The following is a 21,075-nucleotide window of genomic DNA, read 5'->3' on the forward strand; positions in this document are numbered from 1 at the left end:
GGAACATTCATTACCATGTACATATTCCCAGTGAAGGCTGGGATGTTTATATCTGTAACAAGAAGTCTGAGACTATTTCAGCAGCACATTTACATGCAGTCCTCCTTTGCCTGTTGTGCTCACCAAAGAATTAAGAGATCTACTGTTCCTGCTTGCAGTATTATTAAACATTTAAAATTGCCTACTTCTCCAGACTCACATATCACCAGTCAGCCAGTAGTTTATGAGGCAGATTGCCGAAAGAGAGCAGTTTCTTACAGGGATATATAGCTGGGAGTGAAACTTCAGGCCTGTTTCTTCAGCGACAAATTCCACATAATCTTGTTGTTGCGTAATATCTGTGATATTCAGAGCAACTAAAGGATAACAGTGATAAGATGTAAAAATGTGCTTTTGTCTTGAAATATGACAGATTTGCCCCCCAAACTCCTCCAGCACCACTACCCAGTCCCTCAAACAGTTATCCAAGCACATCACAGCCTATGCACAAAGAAAAAAAAACTTTGAATAATATTCCCAACATACTCTGAAATTTGATATACAGGTTAACACAGCTGTACCAGCTATCAGAATTACATCCAAGATCAGGACTTATCACGTAAAGATTTAGAAAATAAAGTCATCCATGCTCTCATCCTCAAGACTCGATTATTGCGACTCCCTATATTTTTGGGTTGTGTTTGAAGCCCTGCATGGTCTCGTCCTGAGTTACATTACAGAACATCTATCCCCATACAGCTAAGCCCCTCAGATCTACAGATCAAGGGCTGTTAACCATCCCACCATCTTGTCGAAAAGTTTTTGGGAGACAGGGCCTTCTCAGTAGCTGCACCAAGACCCTTGAATAGTGTCCCTGAAAATATAAGAACAGTAGAATCTCTTTCATCTCCTTTAAAAAGTGTCTAAAGACCTACTTTCACTCCCTTGCCTGCAATGATTCTTGACATGATTTGCATTCCACATCGATACGCATGAATATCTGTATATGTGTGCAGCACTATGTATTTATGCATGTATTTAAGTACTTACGTCTTGTGATAGTCTTTTTGCTCAATTACGTTTGTTGAAAAGCACTTTGGCACACACCTGGTTTGTTTTTTAAAGTGCTCTTTAAAAAAATAAATTTGACCTTGACCTTAGATGGTTAGAACTATTATCCAATGAGCAACCAAATGGAATCTTTTAAATCTCTCTGACATGTGCATCATACTCCAGGTTTAAAGCACCACTTTTCTATTTTATTTGTCATGGAAACATGAGGCAAAATACATTCCATAAAAAGAGGTCCAGTATCTCAACAGCATATGCAGCAGCATTTGTCACAAAACTACAAAGATGACTGATTCCATGATTAATGCACAGCCATGTAAGGTTATTGGTAACTCTTATGAGAGTAGTTATACCAGGACATATCCACAGTTTTGTCCAAATATTTAACCATCTGGTTTGTGGAAAAGGGAAAAGACAGAAAAACATACTAACTGCTTGTCTATGTTAATGGATAGTTGATGATGATTGCAATGCCATTTTATACAGGTATTCATGGTCCTCAAGTAGCCTGATGACTTTGGTGCATGGGCGTAGCACAAAACTCTGGGCCCTGTAGAAAGGCATTCTCTATGGGCCCCTCCCCACATCCACAACTATTCATTCTAGCATCTTCCCTCATGTGAGGAGGGCCCTGTACTCAGTCCCCTTTCCACCCCCAGTCTGACACCCCTGCTTTGGTGATTCCATGACTTTTCCTCTTGTGCTACCATGAAGTTCACATTTGTGGTTCTGAGTAAAATATTTCTTGACAAATGGGATGGATTTCCTTAAGATTTGGTACACACATTCATGTTCCCAATGCACAATTGTAATAACTTTATCAAATCATGATGCACACCATTGTGCCCAGTACTTTAGCTCGTGACTGAATATTTCGGAACAATCTGAGTTTTGCAGTTGTGATTATGACTTGGATGTTGACATGGCACGCTATCTACAAGTTAGAAATTGCAATATTGTAACTCCAATACGACACGTGTGCAGCCCTACAGTCCTGTAGACATTGAAAACTACACCACAAAGACAAGTTTTGTGAAGATTAACAGTTTTTGTTGCAAATGTGTTTTTAGAGCGATTCCGTGATCAATAATACATAATGTAGCCATAAATCATCTCAACATTTGGTGGCTGTAGGTCAGCTGCCATCCTTCCTTCACAAGGTTGTGTTAGGTCAACCACACAGGTGGATACAGTACACTCACCTAAAGGATTATTAGGAACACCTGTAAGATTTCTCGTTAATGCAATTATCTAATCAACCAATCACATGGCAGCTGCTTCAATGCATTTAGGGGTGTCGTCCAGGTCTAGACAATCTCCTGAACTCCAAACTGAATGTCAGAATGGGTGATCTAAGCAACTTTGAGCATGGCATGGTTGTGCCAGATGGGCGGGTCTGAGTATTTCACAATCTGGTCAGTTACTGGGATTTTCACGCACAACCATTTCTAGGGTTTACAAACAATGGTCTGAAAAAACAAAAACATCCAGTATGCGGCAGTCCTGGGGGGCGAAAACGCCTTGTTGATACTAGAGGTCAGAGGAGAATGAGCCGACTGATTCCAGCTGATAGAAGATCAACTTTGACTCAAATAACCACTCGTTACAACCGAGGTATGCAGCAAAGCATTTGTGAAGCCACAACACAAACAATCTTGAGGCGGATGGGCTACACCAGCAGAAGACCCCACCGGGTACCACTCATCTCCACTAAAAATAGGAAAATGAGGCTACAATTTGCACGAGCTCATCAAAGTTGGACAGTTGAAGACTGAAAAATGTTGCCTGGTCTGATGAGTCTCGATTTCTATTGAGACATTCAGATGGTAGTCAGAATTTGGCGTAAACAGAATGAGAACATGGATGCGTCATGCCTTGTTACCACTGGGCAGGCTGGTGGTGGTGATGTAATGGTGTGGGGGATGTTTTCTTGGCACACTTTAGGCACCTTAGTACCAATTGGGCATCGTTTAAATGCCACAGCCTATCTGAGCATTGTTTCTGACCATGTCCATCCCTTTATGACCACCATGTACCCATCCTCTGATGGCTACTTCCAGCAGAATAATGCACCATGTCACAAAGCTTGAATCATTTCAAATTGGTTTCTTGAACATGACAATGAGTTCACTGTACTAAAATGGCCCCCACAGTCACTAGATCTCAACCCAATAGAACATCTTTGGGATGTGGTGGAACGTAAGCTTCGTACCCTGGATGTGCATCCCACAAATCTCCATCAACTGCAAGATGCTATCCTATCAATATGGGCCAACATTTCTAGAGAATGCTTCCAGCACATTGTTGAATCAATGCCACGAAGAATTAAGGAGTTCTGAAGGCGAAAGGGGGTCAAACACGGTATTAGTAGGGTGTTCCTAATAATCCTTTAGGTGAGTGTATAAGGCGATGCATTATTTAGGAGTATTCAATTGACTTATCAAACTTTGTTGTTACTTGCATAATATACCTTGCTGGTATAATATAACTGCTGGGGACGAGGAGGTTTTAATAGCAAATTAGGTATATCGGTAGAAAGAGGTGCCATAATTTATGTGGACAATGTGTGTCTTGGGAGGCCATTAGAGCAAGTTGAATAATTCAGTAAATAAGCTTCAGGCAAAAATCACTACACTTAATTTTTCTACCTACCATGACATGCCAGCGAGAAGTCAGGCTCCCGTTCAATCAATCCCTCAGAAAACCCAATCCACCTGACTTTGTGAATTGTGTTGGCATAAGCAGCAGCATGACACAAGTTTGCAAACCAAGAAACAAATACAACACACAATTCAATTAAGCCTTAGCTGGAAGCATCTGATAAGTTTATGGAAATGCAAGTTTTATGTAAATCAGTTGTCTGCCCGCGCTGTGCCAGATCACAAGGGGCTGCACTGTATTGCATTCAAATTAGCAGCCTCAGAAAACTCATCAGCTATGCCTAATAAACCCAAAAACAACATTACATGAAGTCTTGAGAGTGCACTGCATATTTTAGAAGATATTTCATATTATCTGCTCACTCTTAACATCTCACCTATTGCAGTAAAAATGATTAATAACCCTCTTTACAATTATTCAAAATTACTACCCCACTGCAACTCTGCTACTGCTGTCATTGTTTTCTCAAAATGCAGCATAAAGACACACACTCTGGAGATTACATCAATATTAATGCTTGTGATAAATTCTTTATTTAAAACAATTCTTCCTTCGATTTCTTCGAAGACCAGACAAAAGTGTGAGTGGAAATGTACAATATGTGCTGAGTACACTGCAGATCTGACAGCAGGTAAAGTCACAGAGTACACTGACATCTTGTGGACGATGAAGGCAACTTCGGGGACTAAAGCTGTGTGCATTTTACAGATACTTTTACTTTCAATCTCATTTCATCTTATGTAGAAACTGCTGCTGTTTGTGAGGCATCTCATTAGGCATTTATTAATCCAGCAGATGCACGGACACACATATAACTTAACTACAAATCCCATATTAGACATTTGCACTAGGCATTACATTTCTTACTGTACACTTCCTATTATTCAAAAAAAAAAAAAAAAAAAAAAAGAAAATCAGTTATATGGACAGGAAACTGATACTATAAATACATAATTCCCTAGAAAAAGAGATAAATGAAGCCTTACTGTTCCTACCAAAATAATAAAAACATTTATTTATTTATAAACATTTCCATAATACTCTCCTCCATTTCAATTATCAGATCAAATTGTCATTAAAGAGTGAGAGTATAATGCTCCCTCTGTTTGGAGGCATAAGGCACAGTCGGAGTAAGATGTCATTAGGTCACTGCCGTCTTTTGACACCTGCTGGGCAGATGTTACCTTGAGACAGTGGAGCTGGCGTGTGATTGGCTAGAGGATGTAGTGGCAGCACTGAGCTGGGAGAAACCACTATGACTGGACTCCAGACTGGTCATGGATCCCCTAGAAACAACAGGAAAAGACATGATTCCAGCAACACACACACACACACTTTTTTATTTTATAATACAAAGAAAACAGACAAAGAAACTCACCTGAAGTCATGGGAGCCCAGCACCTCGGTGTAGTACATGATCTTACACTTGTGGGAAGAGACCTGCAGCGATGCCAGCACATCATCCACACGCGGCAGGCTGGTGGCAGAGCAGGCTGGGGAGCTGTGGAAGCGCCACTGGAGGATGTAGAAGCCGGGCCAGCGGGTTATGTGGGAGCCCTGTTTGAACAGAGAAAAGCTGCAAGATCAATATGAGACTGCAGTGATGGAGAAGTGAATTTGATTTGATGCAACCGAAAAAGCACAACAGGGACAAACAAAGTTTAGTTGAAACTGCTATATATATATATAAAAACCAAAAAATAAGCCAGAGTGCACATGGATGGAGAGTAATCTCTCTGACCTGTACACTCTCTCCCTCCCTGCAGGTGAGGGCTTTCTCCACTATGCTGTAGTCCTGGCCCAGCACCCAGCTCCTTTCTATCAGCTGGGCGTTAACAGCCCCTGGGGAGGTGAGGCCATGGGCACCGAGAGTGTCTTTCTTAGGGGGCTGCGGGGCCCTCTTGGAATGGTAGATGTTGAAGATGACATCTCCTTTAGACACGTCGAAGTCCCAGGTGATGACGGAGGAGGCCTCGGTGATCTCGATCAGCATCTGTAGGAGGATGTAAGGAGATTAGAAACGCACAACGGCAGACAGCAGGTCATTAATCACATAATTCTCTTGTGCTACAATGTAGAGTTCGTCCAGCAGGTGGCACCCTAATCCACATAATATAATCCATACCCCCTTGCCCTCACCTTCATGCACTATTGCCACAATTAAGGGAGCGTCGCTCTTTGATACATGTGGATTTTAGAGGCGATTTAAAAGCGGAGACCGTACCTCATATGGGGCTCCCTTGAAAATACTGGCACTCTTATAGATGGAGTCAGTCAACAGGCGGTTTTCCTCACTCTCCAGCTCTTCTGCTGTCCTGTACAGAGATTTGGGCACCGTACCTCCCTCAGGAATGTCCCCCTGGAGAGGGCAGAAGGAAAGCTCAACCAATGCCAACAAGCGATAACTCACATTAATATATGTTTTAATGCAAACATGTCTGCTTGTTTGTGAGTAAAGCCCAGTCCAGACCAAAGATTCCCGATTACTTGCAACGCACCGGTCTGCAGCGTTCTAAAACCTTCCAGTTTACACCAATGTGACGAGACCAGACGAGTGTATCATCTCCAATGGAACGGCTCTTTGTACTTTGGTGCCAACTTCCGACTTTCAGGCTTTTTGTAGCCGATATATCATTTGTTGCGTATAACTATGAATGTGAGAACGTTAACGCTTGCTACAGTTGCATTTCTAGTGATGAATCGGCGAAAACATTTTATTTATGCAATTCATCACTAGACGTGCTTTGTTCTATCACCGCTCGCATACTGTGCTCGCGGGTGCACGTTGAGCCTCCATCTAAAACTCTGCCATTTTGACCAGCTGACAATAAAATGGATTATGGATAATTTTATTTCTATAGCTTGTAGCTGACTTGACCAGCTGACTTCACTATTGGCTGTTGAAACCGGTGACATCTCTTACGTTCTAAAACCAGCCTCTGGAGGCTTGACAAGCTGGGTCGCAGCGACACCATCAGCTGGCTTGAGTCGAGCTGAGACGGGCCGGTTTAGACTGGTAACATTTTTCCCTGCAACGTTCTAAAACGGTTGTCTCGCTGGAATCTTTGGTCTGAACGGGGCTTAAGAGTTGAAAGGAAAGCTAAAGGACTACAGCAAACTAAAGGACTGACAGAATGTCAAATCAGGACGAAAAAGGCCTGGTACACATTATGTAAATGGTTAGGACTGCATGCTTTGGACTAAACCTCACCATGGAGTCCCCTCCCAAGAAGTCAGGAATGATTTCTTTGTCAATATAGTCCACCAATCCTCCTGGATCCTGGTAGTCGTTTCCAGCGTAAACAAGGAACTTCTTCCGGGTATTCTCATCAATCAGGGGGCTGACCTGGAAACAAGATACCACGAGTCAGAGAACAATGGAGCAACAGCAGGTTATGAACTGTAAAATTCAGTCCATTAATATTCGAATGATCTGTGTTTAAGAAATAAACAGGTTATCAACCAGCCAACCTGTTGTTGCTGAGCATCTGTATTTGTACTTTATATTGATTTTATAATTATTTATATATTTCATCATAATCTTATACTATCTAACCATTTTGAATCTAATTTTCAATACATATATTTGTATCTTTCACATCCCCAGGTAGCAATGGTTACAGCCCATACTTCTGCTTATGTAATGTCATAACGTTATGTTTTTATTATTGTTTGGATTTATTTTCTTATATTTGTGTGTAACTACTTATCTTTATTTCTTTGCTGAATGCTGTTATTACAAAATATACCACTGCATAATATTGCTGTACTGTAGCAATGATCAAATTTCCCCAATGAGGATCTGCATATTGCATGCTTGCAATTATCTTCCACTCCATTTCTTATTTGTTCATCATAGGCTCATATTCGCAATGTTGCACGCAGCAAGATGCAATCTCTGCCTGTGTACTGTCCAACTTCATACCTTCTTCCACAATCAGACGATGAATTAAAAACCACATTAAGTTCAGACATGTATTCTCACCAGGGTCCAGAGCACTGGGAAAACTCTGGGCGCCCTCAGTATGAGCAGGCGACCCAGAGTCTCAGGGTAGTTGGCCTCCACCACCTCGATGATTCTCAGCAGAGCCTTAACACCTGGCCTCCACAGGTGACGCATGTTAAGACCCTCCAGATCCACCAGGCAAGTCCAGCAGCTGACCGACACATTAACAAAAGACATTACACGACTATATATGTAAGCATGTGTACACCTGACTAGCTGTTAGCCAATGAGACACTGACAGAAAATGGATGGATAAAATGGAGGCACCTAATGGGTCGACCGAAGACTCTGGTGTTTTCTTCACAACGCCTCAGTCCCTCCTCGTTGATGGACAGGACCTGGGTAATATTAAAGTTGTAGCATTAATGTGACTTGACAATCTTTTAAAGGCCCCGTATCTTGCTCATTTGCATGTTCATATTTGTATTTTGGGTTTCTACTAGAACATGTTTACATGCTTTGTTTTTCTCTTACTGTCTGTCCGAAAATACATGTATTCACCCTCTGTCTGAAACGCTCCGTTTTAGTGCCCGTCTCTTTAAGCTCTCCTCCTAAAAAAGCCCAGGCTGCTCCGATTGGTTAGCGTTTCGGGGTCTTCCGCATCTGCGCTCTCTGGGTCTCTGCACCATCATTGCAGCCGGGAAATGACAGTAAAGGCACTATAGTGGCAATTTCTACCTATATATAATATAGTTGTGACATCACAACCGTATGAAGTCTTGACAGCTCATTTAAAAGGCACCGTTTCTGAATACGGGCTGTGTACATTTCTCTGCGGACTGAGTATTGTGATACTTTCACAGTATTTACATAGCACCTAGACCTGCTTTGTAATGAGAAAAGACACCTCTCACCTGTCTCAGAAGCGCTTCCATTCCCAACGCTCGCACCAAGCCCTTAGTGTCCATTTGCCCCAGGCGCAAGATATACAGAGGACGGCCGTCTAAACCACAAACACACGCACACAGACAAATTGTACAACAAGTAAAATCAATAGGCAGAATGAGTCACATCCTTTTGTGGTAATGTGTTTTACAACACTAATGACCCCCCTGTTCTCGTATGTAAAGCTGGTATTAACCATTTCAACAGGTATTCATTTAGCGTGTGAACAACACAAGGGCACTTCCTGTGTTCATGTCCTACCGCTCTAACCTGGTGGATCAGCTGAGCTGTTAAAAGAAATGACTCATTTTAAAACATGGGAGCCACGCCAGATGGTGCTCAGACTTTCCAATCAATAATTAACAGGCCATTTCAACCAATGGGGACTTTTTAAATACAGAAGACTAAATCCCTCTCTTTTTCCTCATTGCATAATTGTCTAATTGTCAATTTGTTTTTTACATAATCACCGTTTCTTTGTTTAACCGCAATTAATGGCTAAAATCAGCTAAGGTCTTAAGGCATACGACTGGTAATTATTGATTTTGTTTATATATGCCAAATTGTAATTATATAAGTGATCATTTGTCGCACTATACATTTTTATGATTTCAATTGTTAGTTGTTGGCACTTGACCCTACACACGTTCATAGCAACAAAAATGACAAGGGGGATACAGTTAGAAAACAATGTTTTATGATAAAGAGCCATTGTTTACTTTGTGGTGTGTGCGTTTGTGTTACTACATCATCTGGGTCACAGAACTGTGATGTAACCAAAAGATCATTTGTTTGTAAATAAATATTTTTAAATTTGACTGAAAGAGACAATTATACAGTACTGTTAATCGCAATTATTTCTGAGACAATTAATTGTACAGCAAAATTTGGAATTTGTCTGTCACCCTTGACAAACCACTGAACAACAGTAGGCAAAATAAAGTGAAAATGACATGAAGTTAAGGTAAAATTGCCAGGTAGACAGTTTCATCATTATCACAGTACCTCTGTCGTGGTGGTGCCAGCCACCGGTGTAATAGTCCAGAATCAGCTGCGGCCGCTCCCACGTGTCTAACAGGAAATCGACCTTATGTTGCTTCCTCCAGGTAAGTGACTGGCACAAAAACTCCCTGGCCTTGTCCATGTTGAAATCTCTGGCCCTCAGGAAGCGTAGCACATGCTGATCCTTTGGAATCTGTACAACAACACGCAGGGGTCAAAACTATCATGCAAAGCTCCAAGTTAATAATAAAAAAAATGCAAAGACATTTCTTAACCTTTTAGCCAATGGATGATTTATATTTTCTATTTTCTAATCTACAGTACATGCAAGTGTGGAAGGAAGAGCTGAGCAGAAGTCTAGAGTGGGAGGTCCAAAAATAAGCATTTGTTTTACAGAATTTTACAAACAGCTCTGCAGTCAAACAAACAATCTGCGTTTGTGTTTAAGTGACCTTGCCCTTGTGGGTTTCCTGGAGCCACTGGCGCAGTCGGATAAGACAGCTCTCCTGCAGAGGCGTTAAATCACCTAGGTAACGTCTGATGTAGTCAGCATCCAACTTGTCTACAGGCCAAAACACATGTACAGTGTAAAGTTAGCACATATTGCATGCAAGAATCTAGGTAGGTGTACACTACAGTGTATTTTCATCATGAGGAAAAATAATGAAAAAGGGTTGGGTTTCAAAATGTGGCACTATTTGTATATAAAATGATTCCAAAGAGGGGTTGTGGTCAGATTGAAAGCTTGGGGACATGAATATATATTCAGCTTTTAAAATACTATATACAGTATCTTACAAAAGTGAGTACACCCCTCACATTTTAGTAAATATTTCATTATGTCTTTTAATGGGACAACACTGAAGAAATAGAGACCTATTACACCTAAACTAGAGATTGGCAGGGGGTACTTTCCATAAAATCATCTCTCAATGCAAATCAAACCAGCTATTAGGCTAACTGACATAAAACCATGCCAATCTGTAAGTATGGTGAAGGGTATGTGATGATGTGGGGCTATTTTAATTCCAAAGGCCAAGGGAACTTTATCAGGATGCATAGTATCCTGGATCCATGAAATAACTGGCCTTTAAAAATAAAAATCTGCCTGCCTCTATGGGAATTTAACATAGGGGTGTACTCACTTTTGTTGCCAGCGGTTTAGACATTAATGGCTGTGTGTTGAGTTATTTTGAGGGGACAGCACATTTACACTGTTATACAAGCTGTACACTTAATACTTTACATTGTAGCAAAGTTTAATTTCTTCAGTGTTGTCCCATTAAAAGATATGAAATATTTACTAAAATGTGAGGGGTGTACTCACTTTTGTGAGATACTGTATATAGTACCATTAAATCAATAATTATTTACAGACATGAAGTTATTTCGCCCTCTGTAAATACCTCAGTCCTTTCGGTGAAGGTATGTCCTTTAAATAAGTCAATATAAAAAGGAATAGTATGAATTATACTATCTTTTAACTTTCTCACTGCACTTTCGGTGTTGTGTGCTGGCTGCTACTCCATACTTAATTGTGACTAGTGAGTAAACACTGACCGTCGGGAGAGCCAGCCACTAGATCTGTGGGACCGGCCGGTTCTTTAATGTCTAGTCCAGTCTTAGCACTGTTCACTGGGATGGCTCTGCCAGTGCAGCGGGGCAGCAGCTGGAGCCTGGCAGCAGCAGTGCCAGAGACAACAGGGGGGCTCCAACGAGGTATGTAAGTTACTCCTTCTTCCTCCAGCTCTCTGAGGTAGTACTCAATCATCTCTTTACCCTACAACACAGAAAAGGAGACAAGACTAATGTGACACTACGGTAAATACATGCAAAACGAGAACAGACCGACTCAACAGATCGCAGAACACAAGTACTGGGGAGGCGAATGCAATTTAACTTTCCATAATTTTAGGGAGATTTTCCCAAATGCAAGTACATTTTAAAGATGCAAACCTTTTTAATGCTGCTAGCATACTGTTTCATGGCTATCTTCTCTGCTGTGCTCTCAAAGCCAAAAAAGGACTTAATATCCAGACTAGCGGTCTGTTCAAAGCACGTCCAGTCCTCATTCTCCGGATGAACCTGTGGCAGAGGATCAAAATGGGTGATGCATACTGAAACTTCAACTCGGTCTGTTGCAGTACTTACTTCACTTGTATGTCACAACAAAGCAGTGATACAACACAAAATCATGAATCAAAAGATATGTCACAGATGAAGTGACTGTACATAAGTAATCACATGCAGCAGAAACGATATTGCTGGTGGAGGTTATGTTGTGTGAAGTTTCAGAAGGGTAGGTGTTATTGGAGCGAGTCCCACTACATTGACTCTAAGGCCGGCTACACACTGGATGCGTGGCGTGAGCGTGTCCGTTTTTATTTCGGCTCCCATGTTAATAGGTTAGAGCTTGCACACTGCCTGCGTGACATGCACGTCTCTGGAGCGGCTCAAGCTGCGCCGAAAACGCGTGCATGCTAGAAATAGGACCGGCGCTTATTTGTCACGCGACACGCAAGCGTGTTGGAAGCGTTTCCAGGCAAAATAGAATACGAAAAGATGTTTATATGTCATTTTGACACGAATACATTTAATAAATGACATTTTGATGTTTGAAAGTCTCTAGGTTTTGACATTAATGCAGATTTAAATGTAATCAAAAAAGAAAAATTTGATTTTCAAATATTGCACCTGTCAATACAGAACAAAATATTCTGTAGCCTATTTTGTCGTCAATACTGCCAACGTCGTCTTTGCTGTAATCAAATCAGTATATATTTATGTTTAACATGAAGTATGCTACTGCTTGAGTGCAGTTTATCAATGGGAAATATACATGTGAAAAGACAAGGCTAGCAGCAGCAGTGGTGCGTCAGACACGTTTCTGGTGTGCAAAGACAGAAAAATCCACGCAGACGCCACGCAACAGAAACGCCACCCATCCAGTGTGTAGCCGGCGTAAAGACTCAACACCCGTTGACAAAAGTCTCTAGCATATTTGGCACACTATCAGCGGATCATTTAGATTATTATTTCATGCGCTGAATAGAATAGCCATGCACACGTAGCAGTTGGGATCTTGTCTATGACAGTGACTTATTTTTGCACCAATCAAGTACTTTTTTTTTTTTTTTTTTATTAAAACAAGTCCAAAACAACAAAAAAATAAAACTCACAGTGTAGTTGCAGCACTCATGGACAATGACCCTGTTGGAAAAGGTCTCATTGCGGACCTCAATGCGGAGTGTCCTGTCTCTGCGATTCAGAGTGTTCTTTTGGCTAAAGTACAAGTAGTCTACACCAGCAATCTGCATGCAGAAAAAATTTAAAAATTAAAATAAAAGATCTGATGTTTACACAAAAATACATTTTAACAAGTCGATCAAAACAATCTTTCAAATTCATGCAATCTCAATTCAATGTTATTTATAGTGTCAAATCTCAACAGGAGTTATCTCAGGACACTTTACAGATAGAGTAGGTCTAGACTAGGCATGGGCCGGTATACGATTCTGACGGTATGATAACCTTCAGGAAAAATATCAGTTTCACGGAATTGCAATTACAGCTTTAAAATGTATAATTTTTTTATCTGGGTAAAAAAAAAAAAAAAAAAACATTTTTTCTCTATTGAACACAATCTATTTTATTTTTAAACATACTGCACACTGGCAGAGAGACAGATTACTAAACTGCAGTTTCTCTCCTTGACCACTCAAAAAAACAGCTCATACCTTAGGAACGGTATGAGGGAAAATGTTTTGAAAAGGTTTTGAAACCTTGACTTTTTCAAACCGCGGTATACCTTGAAACCGGTAACCGGCCCATGCCTAGTCTAGACCACATTCTATAATTCACAAAGACCCAACAATTTCCCATGAGAAAGTATTTGGTGCGACAGTGGCGAGGAAAAACTTCCTTTTTACAGGCAGAAACCTCGGACAGACCATGGCTCTAGGTGAGCGGCCGTCTGCCGCTGCGACACAGATACACTGATACAGATTTACAAGAATATGGTTCATAGTAATTATAGCAGTTGGCATGATGTGCCGTGGCACTTATAGGAACAATACAAGCTAATGCAACATTGCCATAAAACACGCGTAGGTACCCGTTTAAGAAGACGTGGGGCCTCAATGTCAATCACACAGCGCCTCTCAGTTACCAGTGTGGATCCATCTTTGCTCTCGGTCTCGCTGATGATCTCACTGTCCACAAACACTGGGATCAGGTGGGACTTTGGGAACCTCCTCACATAGGCCTGAGAGGGAGGGAGGAAATCACATATGAAAGAAAAGTATTATCTAGTATCAGATTATCTACTATTGATGTTATATTGTTGTACTTTTATTTGCACTGGTCTGGTGTGCCTGGCTCTGTACATTATGTTCCCAGTGAGGGTTTTTGCTTTTGTCCTGCTCACTGTGAGATAGCTCTGCGATTGGGCAGGAAAGCTGCTTTAAATTAACCCATAACAAAAAGGCCACTTTGCCAGAAGAATAAACCATGCGGTTGCTGACTCAGGACTAAAGTATGCGATTTACACCACATGATTTCTGTCTGGTTAGGAAGTGTTTAATAAACAAATTTAAAAAAAGCTAGTGGCTTTAACAGTTTATATAAATACAAACTGCTGCTGTGGCAGCTTTTACAAGTGATAATTTGCGTTTTAATACCCACGGCACCCTGCATGACCATCTGTCCAAGCCAATGTCACCTAGGCTCACCTGTCAATATTGACTGAGCAGCTGTTTCAGGTAGTAGTTTCAACTAGTAGCAGTGTCATTTTTTTCTGCTGATAATATACTGACAAGTATCCAAAAGCAGGGAAGAAACTCGACCATCACAGTATAGACAGCTGCCCGTTTTATGTTTAGAGTAACAATATTAAATTAAAGCTGCAAGCAGCGATGAACGGGCTCTCGCCCCTTGCCCCGGGGTTACTGGCGGACGCCGCTCCTTGCGGCTGTGCATTTAGCGCGGCACTCAGACACTGCAAATCGTCACCAATGAAAAGGGAAGTCTCTGCTGAGTTCAATGATACCTCACACAATAGTGTACAAGAAATGGGTCATTAGTTATTAAAGGGGGCGTGGCTTAATCATTTGGGGGAGGACAAACCGTCACCAATTAAAAAGGAACTCTTTGCTGAGTTCAATGACACTTCTCACAAGAGTCTACCTTAAAAGATGGCCGTTTTCCTGTCAGGTGGAAAGATTTCAAAAAAATCCTCCATGGACTTCAAGATGAGACCTATGTTACCTCAAAATTTGCTCATTTTTTTCAGAATTCCGAAGCTCGTTAGGGGGCGCTATGGAGCCCCCTGGCAACGCTCAAGCCCAATCACTGCAGAACTTTGTAGTTTTTGCCATGTCTGACATGTGTGCAAATTTTTCTGAGTTTTCCAGCATGCTAAGCCCCTCAAAAATGCGAGTGACGTCGTGGAATAATAATAATCCTTACAAAAACAATAGGTCCTCACTGCTCGGGCCTTAATAATCCTTACAAAAACAATATGGTCCTTGCAGTTTCACTGCTCGGGCCCTAACTAGATTAACAAATAAAAGACAATTTTACTTCCTCTCCAAATTCACACTAAAGCGCTGGTCTTTCAGCAACACACACCCACGCACACACATGCATCCTGCTTGTATTGTGCTGCACAGCATTTGAGATATTTAATCAAGATGACATTATCCACTAAGCAAATTAATGGGAAAGTTTGCCTTGGTGTTATGTAACAACATGTTTCACTGATTGCAGACAAATTTAAATCTTTATCCGACTTATTCTTCTAAGAGCTATAAGCATAAAATAAAAATAATGGGAGCACAACTATCAATGGAAAACAACATTTTCCACAATCATATTGCACATGTGTGTTGAGCAAGAAAAAGGCTTATTTCTTTAAGGGATACTGATTAAATGCAATTCTACAGGTGTAAACCACACAGAGGTAACTTAGTATATGTATTGCATACAAACTAGGGCTGCACAATTAACCTCAATTTTATCGAAATTGCAATATGGACTATAATGCAATATCCAAATCGCAGGGGGGGGGGCGCAATATTTCTTAAAAGGCAAAATATGTGTCAAACCATTCTGAATTAAGTATTGTGGCTTTTAATTAACTGTGCCTACAAATCAAAATAATAATAGTATAAAAATACGAAAATGATCATTCCCTCCAATATCGTGAATCATATGGCAATCGCAATATCAGTCAAAAATAATCGCAATTAGATATTTTCCTTATATCGTGCAGCCCTAATACAAACCCAGGAAAGTGAAAGGGATGACAATGATGTCACTGGTTCAACATTCAGTAGTATCCAGGACACTGATTGTTAGCTGAGTAATATCAGCCAGGGAACTAATGAGAAAGCCCAGAGATAAATGGGAGCAGAAGAGGTGGCAGACTATTCACTGGATCCTCTCCTTTAGGCTGTCAAGGCCTGGACCTTTTCACAGGAGCCATTACTTACTTTTCACAAAAGGCCTATTTTGAGACCCTTAATATTAATGTGCAGTGATGCAAGATGAATGTTAGACCTGTGATTTTCTGTGAAAGATGTGTTATGGGAAATGAAGCTGTGTCAAGTTGGGCCTACTTGGTGAAGGAGTAATAGCCTGCAGAGCAAAGTGTCACTGCAGCATCAGGGCCCTTTAACCCGGTCTGAGGATATTGCATAAGTCTGGCTTAATATATAACCACAGAGAGAAATAAAAGCAAGAGCAGACTGTGGATGACAATGGACTCACAAATATGCACATTTATTTTACCTTCTACTTATTCTACAAATAGTTTGTGTTTTTAAATGAATGTAACAGCATTTAAGCATTGGTGAAGACAGCAATTTATCAGTATCATAAGGAGAAATGTTCTACTAGTTCATTATGGTGAATACATGTTTGGAAAGTGGGATCTCTATTAGCATTTTAGTGGATTTCCTTGGTATGACTGTTGAATAATGCTGCACTAAAATCCAAATATGTTGACAGTTAATACAGCAAGAAAAACATCTGCTAAAGAAATCAGCCACGAAATTGAAGGTATATAAATATTACTAACGTATAAAATGGTCAGCCTGGCATTGACCAAAGAAACTTTGAGAAAGAAATGCAAAGTTTAATAAGCAGCTTTCTCACAGTACATGTACCCTGTAGCCTATATCCTTTTACTGTTTACCAAAGCATTAGGAGAAAAGAGTGTATACAGTAGGCCTACAGAGGGTTTTCACCGACGTCACGTTCTGGGCGGTAACCTGGATGCGTGGCCATATTGGAGGCACTCGGTGTAAACAACTGAATGGAGTAATGGAGTATTGTGCACTTTGGATACTTTAATACTTTATGTCTAAACAACAGAAAAGCTCATCAAAACGCGTCCAAGATGCAAAGGCATGAAAGGACTTGGACCACAAAAAAGGCGCGATATTTTGAGAAATTACAGTTTACTGGCAGTGCAGATCCCTACAAGTTGGCTCCCTCTTCTTGGATTCATGGCGACCCGGTGATTCTTCCTTCAGTTGCATATCCCGATATAGTCAACTACCGTTTTTTTTTCGCCGAGCCCATACACAGCGGAAGACCTTAAATCCTACAAACGTTTGGAGGCTTATAACCAGATGGTGTGTGGATGGGTGAGGGAGACGCAGTACCAAGTCATTAACGACCGTTGTGTTGTGAAGGCCAAAGTAAGTAATGCAATAACGTCTTTAATCAACCTAACCTTAACTGTATGATATCATTGCGATACTCAAGGTGTAGCCAAGTGACTCTCAATAGTTTTTATTTTTTTCATTTCAAAGACCGAACAAGACAGAGTTTTCCCTCGTAGATCCTGGTTGAGCTTTGCCAACCACCAGCGCCTCCTTTCCTCTGATAACTTCTGGCATTCCTCTCCCTGGTTTTTAATAATTTTGGGAAGTCGATAATATTCCAAATGTTTTTCTCGGTCTGACCTATTGGTACAACCTAAAACACGGCAATAATTAACCATTTTCCTTGACGCCGTTCGGGATCTACTTCAGTGCCTGTGCTTTGTTGTGATGCGGAGTACCTCCAACTTGGCGACTTCGGGTCTGATGACGCGTTGTGAAAACCCTCTATATTCTGTCCATTCACTCAACACAAAGCATTCATTGCAAGTAAGTGTACAGAATATCAAGAGACAGAGACAGATGGCCCTGAGGGGCAGACAAGCCTACAGACATGGGGTTCTGAAAGTGTCTGGTCTCCTGTAAACTGCAACTAATGAGACCTGGAATCCAGTGAGAATGCAGTCTATTATGTATTATATTTCAATGTTTAATATTTAGTTTTCAGTTAGAGCAAAAGCAAGAATATGAAATTGGGTCAACGCCACACTAATTGTAGCCAGTGAGTGTGGCTTTTGACCCAATTTCATATTCTTACTTTTGCTCTTATTGAAAACTAAATATTAAACATCGACATATAATACATAATAGATGTCATATGCTTAATTGTAATGGATGATGCAGTCTCCAGTTTAGGTAGCCTATGTAAGTTCCTGCAAAGTAATATGCTTATAACTTGTCTTGATAGTTGCACTAGATATAAACACTACTCACCGCCATTATCAACTCAAATGGATGCTTGTAGACCCGAACAGGGGACTGGTATTCCTGCACCATGGTTGAAACTGTATCACGGGGAGCCTCTGTAAGATAACCACAAAGACACTATCATGACACAGCGAAAATGTAAAAAAGCATTCAGAATTTTACATGGGTTATTGTACTGTGTGCATGTTTTAAAAAGATTCTATCAGCTGAGTGAAGAGTCGACGCAGAGGCAAACAGACTCTCACGTGACCCTCATTTGATGTTGAGTTAAACTAACTGCAGATTTGGGTTAAGGTTAAACCGTAGGAGAAGAAAAAAGATAAGAGCCACCAGAGTTGGCGTCCTTACATAATGTCGATTATTGGAATTAGGCCGAGTGTAGAAACTATACACGGACATACTGTTCTATTTAGTGACAAACGGCCTGAGCAGCGAACAAAAAGAGAAGAACTTACAGCAGCCTTGAATCCTGGCAACTAGCGTCACTGTAACGTTAGCTCCCCCAACTAACTGTGTATTAATATCCAAAACGCCAGCTGACTAGGGAAAGTGTAGTTTCCCGCATTGTAAACCCGAAAAATGTAAATGATGCCGTCCGTTACGCTACCGTAACACACAGACAGTTAACTCCGCCTTTTTCAGACAAACAGGAAGTCCGTGTAACATTTTTTTTTTTTTTTTTTTTTGGGGACGTTCTTGTTAAAGGCCAAAACACTTTCACATTTCTAATACGTTAAAGGCTCTAAACACAGATGTTTTCAGTTAATCTTGCTAATTAGACCTCATCCTAGACTGTGTGGGTGTATAGATTGTGATTGATTGACATCTTCCTGAGATTCCTGTCAGCATGTTAGGGCATGTTGAGTTTAAAAAAGTTAAAACAATGCTGATCTTTGACATCAATGTAGCCTACTTTTATGTTTTGATGTATTCACAATGTACGCTGCAGCTGAGTTAGGCACGAAAACTGCATCCCAATCAACATCCTGCCCCCTGCAGCTTATTGTGCTAATTAGATCATGTCTGTCACTTCTAAGTCATGTCTGTCACTTCTAATGCTAAAGCATACAGGAGGAAGCACTTTGTTCACACTGCAGGTCAGAAGAACTTCTGTTGTCTCTGTCTGGGGGCCGTCGTCTGTTGATCAGATTAAGACCAAAAGACTTAACTTGAAAATAACTGACATCCACATGGTAGGATATTGTTTGTGACCAGAAGTAACCTCAAAACACATGGATTTGGAAATAACCATAGACAGTAGCCTAAAATAGACACAGTGACGCCATATAGACTTCGACGGAGACCAGTGAAGTCAATTAGAAGCACTTTTCCAGTGATGGCTGAGCGTACTGCGCAGCCTCAAACTGAGCTTGACTACGTAGATGTGATGTGAGCAACCTGTCTGAAATTAGTCTATAAGTCTTCTGGTAGCTGTGCCAAGAGTAATCTGAATCATTCCCAATCATGCAGAGACGGAGAGCATGAGTAGGAGCTGATTCATCAGTTGTTTCTGGTAATTGTAGTCGAGCAAAGTAAAATGTGAATACTGAAGTTTACTGGCCATCTCCTCTTAGCATGGCTCATCACCTCTCTGAGCTCATCATCCTTTTTTTAGAATCCTCTTAGTAGCCCTGTCTAATTAACTCTAATAATGACAAAAGCATATTGGATGTATTTCTCTCCAGACTTCACAATGACTCCATACATCTCAGGGGAAAAAACTCACAAAAACGTCAAAAGGCGCAGAATAAAAACATCGGGGGGGGAAAGCAACAAAAGTTTGAAAAAGACAACCAAAACCTTGAAAAGAAAGTTTAAATTTTGACCCAGAAAAACAAAAATTTGCACGGTCGACGGGAAGACAACACAAGGGTTAATGTGCCCTCTCTTCATTTCCAGACTTACTGAAGTTTAAATAAGAAATTTTAAACCAGCAGCAGCACTTTAGAGGTAACGTGCAAAATGTTGCTGATAATCCGTCCATGGAGTGTTCTTATGATGGAAATAAAGACTTTACTTGATAATGACATAGATGGCTGACTTTAGACTCAATGAATTTATGTTTGACTTATAAAGCCAATTTAATTTTACATTTATGTATTGCTTTAACCCAGCTGCTTGCCCAGTTGGTACTTACTGCATCTGACATCTGTTCTTTTGCTTGCAGGTGTTGGTTGGTGTCAATATAATGGCTTGCTTTTTACTGTTTATTTTTCACAAAACACACATTTTTTTAAAAAACATTTATATTACATTCCTGGCCTTGTTATGCCTTCCTAATTCTCTTTCATAGAGGTGTGTGGAATTATCACATTGACGTTGTTTTAGTTTTTTAAGGATTCATCCTGCATATGTAGGCTACTGTATCACATTGATCTTGCATTCATTACCTTTACAGATACAGTGAATATTGACAGAAATGCAACAGCTAACATTGCATCCAGGAGCATTACCTTGTAGAGGTATGGGCCGTCTCCTGAGGCTGTGTGTGTGTGTGTGTGTGTGTGTGTGTGTGTGTGTGTGTGTGTGTGTGTGTGTGTGTGTGTGTGTGTGTGTGTGTGTGTGTGTGTGTGTGGATCTGGCAGCCAAAAGGTACTGGAGTCCAGCAGGGAACATCCTGAGAGGGGGAAATGGAATTCAGATAAGCTCTTTTTCCTAATCAGCCTCAGGCACAAAGAATAACGTTACCATGAAGTAGGTTGCTCTCAGCAACTGCCTCCACACAATTTGGGATAAAGAATTGTGCCACCTAAGAGCAACTGCACAGCCATTCTGGTCTTTCTCAGAAAATATGGCAAAAGATGTGAGATTTGCGCTGTCACTTATGGAAACAAACCTTGCTGTTGTGTGTTATTTTGGCTTTTTGACCTTTTTAAA

The 21,075-nt window shown here is 40.8% G+C and overlaps 1 protein-coding gene across 2 annotated transcripts; it reads right to left on the minus strand.

Annotated features, from left to right (window-relative positions):
• Nucleotides 1-4,210: 4,210 nt before the first annotated feature.
• LOC116065404 (SEC14-like protein 1) lies at nucleotides 4,211-18,857 on the minus strand. 2 transcript variants are annotated; one of them, XM_035996884.1, is made up of 16 exons: nucleotides 18,654-18,857; nucleotides 18,205-18,275; nucleotides 13,719-13,868; nucleotides 12,784-12,915; nucleotides 11,561-11,689; nucleotides 11,165-11,384; nucleotides 10,057-10,166; nucleotides 9,608-9,797; nucleotides 8,572-8,660; nucleotides 7,985-8,055; nucleotides 7,697-7,868; nucleotides 6,923-7,057; nucleotides 5,936-6,070; nucleotides 5,453-5,704; nucleotides 5,090-5,268; nucleotides 4,211-4,997 (listed from the first exon to the last, which is right to left on the minus strand). In XM_035996884.1, exons 2-16 carry the CDS (start codon nucleotides 18,265-18,267, stop codon nucleotides 4,892-4,894), a joined length of 2,133 nt encoding a protein of 710 aa, XP_035852777.1. In that variant the 5' UTR covers nucleotides 18,268-18,275; nucleotides 18,654-18,857; the 3' UTR covers nucleotides 4,211-4,891. The 2 variants fall into 2 exon arrangements, with proteins under 2 accessions (XP_035852777.1, XP_031176753.1); XM_031320893.2 differs by having other exon boundaries at nucleotides 18,205-18,293; nucleotides 18,654-18,847.
• Nucleotides 18,858-21,075: the final 2,218 nt, after the last annotated feature.

The sequence above is a fragment of the Sander lucioperca genome, chromosome 21 (assembly GCF_008315115.2).
Source record: "Sander lucioperca isolate FBNREF2018 chromosome 21, SLUC_FBN_1.2, whole genome shotgun sequence".
In the NCBI taxonomy this organism is placed as follows: Eukaryota; Metazoa; Chordata; class Actinopteri; order Perciformes; family Percidae; genus Sander; species Sander lucioperca.

What these genes read in the sequence shown, in the direction of transcription:
- LOC116065404 (XM_035996884.1), bottom strand. Translation starts at nt 18,267, where the DNA reads ATGGTGCAGGAATACCAGTCCCCTGTTCGGGTCTACAAGCATCCATTT. An exon ending in CTGGCACCACCACGACAGAG is followed by an intron (nt 8,661 to 9,607) that starts GTACTGTGATAA and finishes TTTGTGGTTTAG; the next exon opens with ACGGCCGTCCTCTGTATATC. An exon ending in GTCTTCGGTCGACCCATTAG is followed by an intron (nt 7,869 to 7,984) that starts GTGCCTCCATTT and finishes TGTGTCGGTCAG; the next exon opens with CTGCTGGACTTGCCTGGTGG.